The sequence below is a fragment of the Protobothrops mucrosquamatus genome, unplaced genomic scaffold, assembly GCF_001527695.2.
Source record: "Protobothrops mucrosquamatus isolate PMUCROS unplaced genomic scaffold, P.Mucros_1.0 scaffold1542, whole genome shotgun sequence".
Lineage (NCBI taxonomy): Eukaryota > Metazoa > Chordata > Lepidosauria > Squamata > Viperidae > Protobothrops > Protobothrops mucrosquamatus.
Genome location: NW_015387712.1, coordinates 87512 through 96722, shown reverse-complemented (window position 1 = coordinate 96722; position 9211 = coordinate 87512). Strand labels below are relative to the sequence as shown.

The 9211-nt window shown below is 44.5% G+C and overlaps 1 protein-coding gene across 1 annotated transcript; it reads right to left on the bottom strand.

The window, feature by feature from the left end:
• Positions 1-320: 320 nt before the first annotated feature.
• IRX4 (iroquois homeobox 4) lies at positions 321-8877 on the bottom strand. Its single transcript, XM_015822381.1, has 5 exons — positions 8833-8877; positions 6842-7093; positions 5241-5347; positions 2327-2640; positions 321-1090 (listed from the first exon to the last, which is right to left on the bottom strand). Exons 1-5 carry the CDS (start codon positions 8875-8877, stop codon positions 321-323), a joined length of 1488 nt encoding a protein of 495 aa, XP_015677867.1.
• Positions 8878-9211: the final 334 nt, after the last annotated feature.

Sequence of the window (9211 nt, the reverse complement as noted above, 5' to 3'; positions counted from 1 at the left end):
AAAGGCGGCGCGAGGGGCGCGTGCGCAAGATCCGTGATGAAGACTTCGATTGCTGGAAGTGATCAAAACTCCCCTCCCCTCCCAAAAGCTGAGAATGGGAATCTCTTTCTCCCGCCTGAAACGTCCAGCCGCATTTTTAAAATCCCCCGTTCTGTTCCGCTCCTGTAAAACGTGTCCTGCCCAAATCTCAGCTCTCTCCAAGTCTTTCTCGAGTTCCCCGCCAAGTCACCAGGGCCCACCCCGGCCTCAGCGGCTCGCCAGGTCCGAGTCTTTCCCCCCGCCCTGACCCAGGGAAGGCGGACGCGGACGGGGCTCGGTCGTTAAGAGCAGAACATTTTGCCGCCCGCTTTGGGAAAAGCCAGGAAGTCTTTGCCGGAGTCCTGAGGCCCAGCCAGGCCGGCCAGCTGCCCCTTGAGCACGGCGGCTCCGCCCCCCAGCGAGCGCCCCAAGGCTCCCGTCTCCAAGATGGAGCCCTTGGTGGCCGCCCAAGACACTGTGGTGCTGTTCAAGGCCTGGTTCAGTGTACTGTGTCTGAAGAGGGGGTCGTGGAACACGCCGTCCACCCAGTTCCTGAGGTTGGTAACGGGGGAATCCTTCGGAGGCCTCTCGAGGACGCCGCCCGCCTGCGCCGCCCCGCCGCCGCTCGACGCCCCCTGCTGGCGCTTCAGCATGCACGAGGGGTATTCCGCCTGGTTGAGCGAGGTGGCCGTGTGCGCCAGCGACCAGATCCTCGGCTTCCCGCCGCCCTCGAGGAGCGGCGAAGGCGGCGGCTGCGGCTGGTAACACGGCTTGGCCTCGCAGCCTCTTTGCCTGGCGTTCAGCAGCTCCGCCGCCTCGCAGCCTTCCGGCCCCGACGCGGACTCCTTCAGGCAGCTCTTGGTTCTGTCCAGGGTGCTTTCCAGCGAGGCCGCCCCGCCCGCGACCGCGACCAGAGTGGGCTCCTTGCTTGGCTCGTTGGCGCACGCGCCGCTGCTCTCCACGTGGCCGAAGGCTGGCGGCTTCAGCTCGCTCTCCGAGCTTTCCGACTCTAGTGGGTCGTAGTCGTCCAGATCGCTTAGGCCCAGCTCTTTGTCCTCCTTCCCGGAGGATTCTGGGAATAGAAGAGGGGGGGGGAAACTGTTTAATTTATTCTCGTCTTATCTAGCATTTGCGAATGAAATGTCTCTTCCTCAGTCTGGCACAAATCATTCACAAGAATCCCCGTTCTCCTTTTTTGGAGAAATGCCTTGCTTTTCCTCAGTCTTAACTCTGGTGAATGGTCAGTCCACTATTTTGAACTGGTTATTAGGAAACTTAAGCTGGTAGTCACTTGTCAAAACCTTTCAAATGGATACAGATGCTGCCTGAAATAAGATATTCGCTCCAGTTGGAGTAAAAAAAACAAACTTAAGCTAAATATTTATATCTACCACTCTTTTCCTCTTGCATGTAATTTTACTTCTCCAAGTTAGGTTTGAGCCTTGGAGAAGTAACCACCGTTGGAACAATCATTTGATACCCATCTCTCACCCTGCCAGATTAAGCTTGGCACACAGCTGAATGCAGCAACTTTCTCTCATCTCCAGATAAATACATTCCCATCACTGCACACCTGAGAGTACCAGTTTCCCAAAGAATGATATGACAGAACTGGCTATAAATCATGCCTTCTAAAATAAAATTCTCGAATTCAAGAGTACTGTTTGCTGCTCTAAGAAAGTGTATTTGCTTATGAGGTAGTGGATGGACTTACACTTCCTTAATCACAAAAGGTTTAGTGGGTCTAATAACCTGCACAATTTGTTTAGTGTTAATCTAGGTTAGATTTTTTTTTGAGGTGTTGGGTATTGTGCCTCCTCAACACATCAGGTTAATTTATGGGGCTATGGGAACATGGATTAACTTGGAAATCAAGTTAAAGCATCTCATGCGAATACAGCCATTGAGTTGTTAAGGGTATTGGTTTGCACAATGCAACTGCAAGGCTATTGCTTGCTAAGAGTGAAATGTATCCTTGTATTATCAAATATAATCTAGAGCATCCCCTCACAGATAATTTCTCCATAAATTGAGAACTAGGATACCATGTCCAAGTGCTCCCCAATAGTTATGTGTACAATCCCAGGAACAGATGATGACTGCATATTCCAATTTGCTCTGATGAGCAGAAGATGTAAGGAAGCTTTCCCCAACCTGATGCCTCCAAATGTATTGGACTATAGTTGCCACCATCCTAGGTCAACACGCAATTATAGTCCAGTAGGTCTAAAAGTCCCCAGGTGGGCAAAGCTAATATAGGGAGAAAAAGTATAAGCTTGCAGTATTTTAAGGAATTGTTAGGCGATACCCTCAACTTTCTCATTCTTTTGATTCTCCCCTTGACCTTCTCCATCCTCGTCTTCCTCGTAGGGTCTTTTTTCATCGGCACACTTATTCCTCGGGGGCCATGTCATTTTGTTCTCCTTCTTGAGCCTCCTCCGGGCATTGGCAAACCAGGTGGAAACCTGCGTCAGGGTCATTTTGGTGATGATGGCCAGCATGATTTTCTCGCCTTTCGTTGGGTAAGGGTTCTTGCGGTGCTCCTGCAGCCAGGCTTTCAGCGTGCTGGTTGTTTCCCGAGTGGCGTTTTTCCTCCTTGTCCCTCCATCCATGGTGCTATATCTGTGGTTACAAAGAGTGTGAGAAAAAGAGGACGGGTACTTAACAGACCTACCTTTATTCTGACTGAGGAGAATGTCTCACTGCTACCCATGGAACAGAGATTCTTCTAGCTCACAAATCATTCATTTGGGGGATAAGACCTGTAAGTACTCAACATTTGTCCAATAAACAATCTGACTATGTAGAAGTATGTGGATGGGCTCTGCAGTCTGCTGGGGATGAAGGGCAGGGCTGTTTGAAAGCATCACTGTATTCAGTAGAGATTCCTCAGGGAAGGATGGATCAGACTACAGCAGACGGTTTGCCAAAGAAATGTGGCCTTTGGGAGGAATTAGTATACAGTTAATATAAAAGGAATGTGTCAGAAAAATATCCCTTTTTGGGTGCTACTTCTCTCCAGTAAAGACCTCCGAGTAACCTCTGCATGCGATGGTAATAAAAATATTTCCTTTTATTAGCGGCAAAATACTCTCTCCTTCTCACTCTCATATATACACACAGAGAGAGACATTGAAACTGTGCCTGAATATTTAATATACATCATCTAAGAAAAGGTCACCTGCACCCACTGGGCTTAAAAGGTTGAAATAGTGGAAGCGGGGGATTCTTGGCGCATGTTCTTTTAGAAAACAAGCAATAAACGAGATCAAAGATAAAAAAAAGGTTTGTTTAACATGATGTTAAAAGGGGGGTGTCAACTTTAAGCTATCTGAATTCATGGGAAATATTTGGAAATCTGCCTCTGAAAGAAAAGTATACATAGGGATGAGTTAAGGATTGATTCTTAGAGCAACTTCACACATTCGGATGCCAGTTGTGAAGTGCGAAATGCTCTGGGTAAAAAACGTGGTTTATGCCTATGTGAAGCAGCCAAAGGAAGAAAAGAATCATAAACGAAGAGAAAGCTATGATTAAATCAATGCTGATTGACTGAAATGAGGGAAATATCTAGACTTAAAGCTAATATACTGCCACTGACCTTACAATCTCTTTAAAACCTTCGTTTGTTCATAGGTGTTAAAGGCTGCAAAATATTGAAGGGGAGAACAACTAGACAAGGATTCAATCACTATGGAAAAAAACCCCCAATCTTTTCACTTCAGGCTTTCTCCCATAATCAGAGCTTACTTCTATTCTCATTGGGTGACTACAATGTTTAGATGTTCACTGTCTTAGAGCTCAGATGCTCTAAAACTTTCAGGCTTGAACTTTCAAAACATTAGTTTCTGCTGGACTCAGAGAAACCTTGCAGAAGCTGTTATTTCATGGCACCTACCTAGGCAGATTCCTAAATCTTCCATGGTCATAGACTCAACACAGTCATTATTACCTAGTACCCAAGGCGGATCTGGCTCTTGATCAGTGAGAGACTGATCTTTGTGCGATCACTTAGGTATTCATCTCAAGAAATACAAATAGGAATTTGAAAATAGAGCTGTGAGGCCAAAGTGATAAAAGAGATTAGAAGAAAGTTATGGGTTTGTGACTAGAGACAATAAAAAAAAGTCTGTATGGAAATGAAGGCTGGGCAGGCGCAGTGAGTAAACTCCTGGAATTCTGCAAGTAGTTTCATTAAGGCTTTGCTTTCTGTGCCTTCCTTCTTGGACTGCTTATAGCAAAAATCAATGCATGCATGCTCAGACATAAAGCTCAGTTCCCAGGGAAGTGTGTGAAGAATTACAGTGAATAAATGCAGTGGGATTTTTTGCAGATGATAATCCTGTAGCCAGTGATATGGGGATAAGCTGAATTGAACCCTCTAGGTCTTTTTATCTGGCATAAATAGGACTGAGATTTTTTTTTTAAGTAAATAGGATGAGTTCAGTTTAAAAGCTAGTTCACATATGCAAGAAACATTACTTGGGAACACCAATGCATAGATAATTATTTGTATATCCTATGCTGGGCGATAGGATAGGGATGGGCCTTTCAATTGTCATTGGGGCTCCCCTGGTTTCAAACCTTTATCAAACCCTTTAAGGAAGGTCCATAATGACTCCTATAGTTGCAGATGGGGATAGTATGCAGTTAAGATAATGGTTTTTCTAAGCCGCCACAGTGGGGGGAATGTGACCAAATGACTCCCTAATTCATTTTTCAGCCATTACTCTCCATCACCGCTAGAGCGAACATTCCCATAGCTGAAAGCATGGGCTTTTCGCAGGGTGGGAAACATTCATACATAACACCTAATCCATACATAACACCTAATCCAATGGAGGTTAGAAAGATTTGCGTATCCATTTGCACAAATAATCTCTCAGCTATAGGCTAGAATACAAGAAGACCTGAGAACACTTCAACGGAAGTCAATGAGATGTTTTCTCATACTGATTAAAACAGAATAATAATTTGTAATTTAGCTTAATATATTTGGCACGTGCTGCTGCTAGTCAGGATTATTCATCCAGGTCAACATGCAAGCAGTCAGACATTCAGCACAACTGCTCCACATTTACAAGTGCTGAGATCCACCCCCACAAGCGCATACGGTTGTAGTTATCGTTAAACCGGGTTCCCAATGGGGGAGCAAACAGCCAGTGTCCTCCCCCAGCCCCTCCCTTGTCCCGCCTTGCAATTAATAGCTGTTTGTTTCTTACCTGTCATATTGATACTGACTGAGCGTGTGATCGTAGGGATAGTAAGCGGTCGCCTGGGTAATGCCCGCATGCGCAGATCCACTCCCATCCTTCGAATCAAAGCTATTCTAGAACAGGAAAACCAAGGATGGCCTCTTTCAGCTCACCCCTTTCCTTGCCAGTAATGGGAAAGCAAACAAAGCAAAGCAGGGGGCAATATCTTCTTCCTCACGAGGGAACATAGATGGGAACAAGACAGCAAAGTACTCCATGCAATCAAAAATAGAGTATTTTCCCCCTAGCAAGAAAATTCCGCACTGATTACCAGCCCAAACTCATGCCTGTTTATTCAAAAACAGGTATGTAATGGGTATTTTTCCAAACCAAACCCACACCCTTGTACTTGACTAAGATTTAATTGTATGCATTCTTCATTCAGGGGTTCAAAACAGATTGCTATCACTGCGGTAAGTCATTAAGCATAGGCAAATGGTCTTGAAATTGAAAACATCATGGCAGACCACCTTAGGCTAGGAAATACACCTAACAAGTGGGATCTTTCTAAGTGTATTTGTTTGGGTATGGAGAAGGATCTCTCTCTCTCTCTCTCTCTCTCTCTCTCTCCCTCTCTCTCTTACACACACACACACACACACACACTTCACTGAGCACAGTATTATCCATACTAATTTGCAATTTTCTTCCAGGAATTAAGAGATTAACAAAAAAAATCCATTTTTTTCAGGAAATGCTAGCTCTCTACTAAGTCACGAGTTTCCAGATTTACTGTCCTTTGGAACCTGAAATTCTAAACTGCAATTCGGAACCAGGTTGAAGCTAAAAGTTAAACAAATGAAACTTCACAACTGTGGAGGATCAGACTCCACTTTCTTCCAATGAGGAAGCCACTCCATTAATACTAATGGTGGTCTTGCTTGAAGCAAATATTTTACACCAAAGTTTATGTTATATTTAAAATTTTCAGCAGACCAGATCTTTTACCTGCTCAATTCAGTATGTGATATTTTATAGAAGATTATGATGAATATGCATCAGGAATGCAGGATAAAAATTGCTGTATAAATTTGTGTGTGTGTAGTGTAGTGTAGTGTGGAGTGTAATGAGGATAGTATGTTTTTACATGCATTCATCTTTGGTTATCAACCATTGATTATATTAAAATGTCTGCAGCTGACTATGTGGGTTTTCATCCAGACCTGCATGTAATTGGATTGGAGAAGATTGCCCAACCCCTATTAAACTTCCCCCATCAGGTACTCTCCAAGTGTGTGGTAGACACCAATTTTCTCCAAAGCATGTAGAGCTTTCTAGGTCTAGGAAAAAAAGAACCACTGGTTCTAGAGGGGCTAAATGGTATTGTTACCCCAAATTTTTGTATCCTACATTTTTCATCCTAATTCAGTTCATTTTTGAGCTGGATGTTTACTTTCTAAGACTGAGCTTCCATCCCAGCCCTAGAGGCTGATCTTAAGATCTAGGCAAGCCCAATTGGTGACCAATCCAGGTTTTCTGAAATAGTTTACTAAGTCTCTTAAGAACAGCAGGTAGGCTTCCTTACTTTCCTTGAGAAAATTCAGGGCACAGCAGTGGCAGAGACTTACCAAGGAATAGAAAGCTGATGCCTCTGTCCCATAAGTGACATAATTGCCATAGCCTTGAGTGTTTGTGTAGGGATTCCCATAGACTCCCAGAGCAGCTGCTGAATTGAGTTCGTGCCTGGCTGTGGCCAGCAGCCTGCTCTCATATACTGGACAGTAGACAGGGGTCTGAGTGGAGGGTGCCGCTCCCGAGTCCGCCAAGGACCTACCACTGGTCTCACAGCAAGTTGACAAGGAGTTGGTGGTCATCAGGAACTAGAAGAAGAAAGAACAGGATGGTGAAAAGGAGAGAGACCTGGGAGTCAATGAGGCTGGTTAGCCAACCCAGCAATCAATTATGTAAGGTACATTTTGATGCCAAATCGCAGAACTCAGTTCTGGGGCAAACATTGCCACTGATTTCAAGGCAAATTATTTGCAGTTTCTCAAAGTTAATATGTCTGGAATAAACTTTCTCTTCTCCCTTTCTTGCCCTCCGTTTAGGCATATACACATGTACAGCCCTGGGGTTTTAGAGTTAACATCATCTCACCCAGGGTAAGAAGAGCGTTATTCCACTCAAATGGAGGAAATATCAAAGTGGTCATCTGCAGAACCCAACCCCAACAATAGTTTGAACTCTCAAAGACCAGAGTGATCCTATGCATATCTGCTCAGATACAGCAATATGTCCTACTCAGCTCAGTGGGTTAATTAACTCAGATGACTGGGGACAAAATCTAATCTGGCTGTGAAGAAAATTGTGCATGGAATATAGCTGCTCTCTGCAATCCCTAAAAGAAACCAGTGAAAAAACAACTGATCTGGTTTTAGTGATCTTTGAATAAGTATTTTACAGTTTATATATATCAGTTGCTTCACCAGTGTATGGACCCTGTAGTAGTGTAAAAAGCACTTGAAGAGGGAAAGCTAGTTGAAAAGAAGAAAATATTTTACAGGATTAATTCATTCTTTCCAAGGAGAAAACTGTTTATACTGACACTGGCAGAATATTATTCTTGGGCCTTCCTCATAACATTTTCCCCTTAAATAAAAGCTCCAGAGTTCTTCTGAGAAATATGCTCCCAGGTCCTCAGTGAAAATCATTCAATAATTATTATTATAACAGTCATTCCTGGATTCAGGGAATATTTAATACACCCACCTGCCTTGAGCAAATAGGTTGCTTAATCTAAAGATACAGACAGCCATTCCATCGGAGACTGATTTTGGGGGATCTTAAGTGGAATTGCCTGCATGGTGGGTTTTTGTGGGTCTGCTAACCCACCCTCCACCTGACCCTTTCTTTCCCAGGCGTTCAGTCATATGAATTGACCAAGCCTTCTTTTCTGCCTATCTGGAAGCAGAACTGAATGGAATTCAGCCAGAAGCCCAACTGATTCGGTTTCCTGTTGGTGCTGAGTATTGTGAGAATCAAAGACAGCTTACATATTTGCTCAGTTAGGTTTAGGGTTCCCTGAAGATTCTGTGGGACTTAATCTGAGTAGGCCAGGGGTAGGCAACCTTGGCTGTTTTATGACTCGTGGACTTCAACTCCCAGAATTCCTGAGCCAGCATGGCTGGCTCAGGAATTCTGGGAGTTGAAGTCCACGAGTCATAAAAGAGCCAAAGTTGCCTACCCCTGGAGTAGGCAAATGGGATTGGGCCGTTAACCCTGCAGCTTCCGTCCCAAAATTGCCTTGTCTCTTACTTTTCACAGCCCTCTTTCGATCCTACTGTGAAGTAAAACCCACTGACGGCAAAGACATTCGGCAAAGACATTCCGTTCATAAAGCCTAATTATCCAGGTGAAAATGATTTTCCAGCTTCCACATTTCTATCTTGCAGTCCTGGATTTAAGTGCTTTCGATTTCAGTGATATCAGTATTGCCCTCTAGAAAGATTTAAAAAAAAAACTTTTCCACATTTATCCTTAGTGGGAACTTTTGGTGTGTGTGTGTGGGGGGGGAATTCCAGTGCAATATTTGGTAGGATCTCTGTAGGGCTGGTCTTACCTGAGGTGCAGATGAATAAGGGTATCCAAACTGGGGGTAGGACATGGCAACTGGAGTGCTCTCAAAGTCCAGGAAGCAGCAGCAGAAGTGTTGGGCTTGTGAGCTTGGGAGGCAGCCTTACTGGTCCAGGTGAGTGAATAACTCGGGCTTCCAGGGGCCTTAATACAAAAAAATAATAATACAGGGATTATTAGTACTGACGTTGCATTATTTTTTTTTAAGTAGCGTGGGTGTATTTCTCCCTCCCCTCCGGCCGGCACACAAATGCAAATAACAGTTTTAAGGAAGAGTTGCCTCAGGAGCTGGGCACTTAACCACACTACATATTTTGCCCATCCACAGGCCGCGGAAGGCGGGGAGCGAAAAATGACCCGTCTCT

Bases quoted from the DNA above. Each gene is read 5' to 3' on its own strand.
- IRX4 (XM_015822381.1), bottom strand. From the start codon at position 8,877: ATGTCCTACCCCCAGTTTGGATACCCTTATTCATCTGCACCTCAG. The intron at 5,348-6,841 runs GTAAGTCTCTGC...TTCCTGTTCTAG, and splicing joins CATCAGCTTTCTATTCCTTG to AATAGCTTTGATTCGAAGGA. The intron at 1,091-2,326 runs GTATCGCCTAAC...TTCTATTCCCAG, and splicing joins AAAGAATGAGAAAGTTGAGG to AATCCTCCGGGAAGGAGGAC.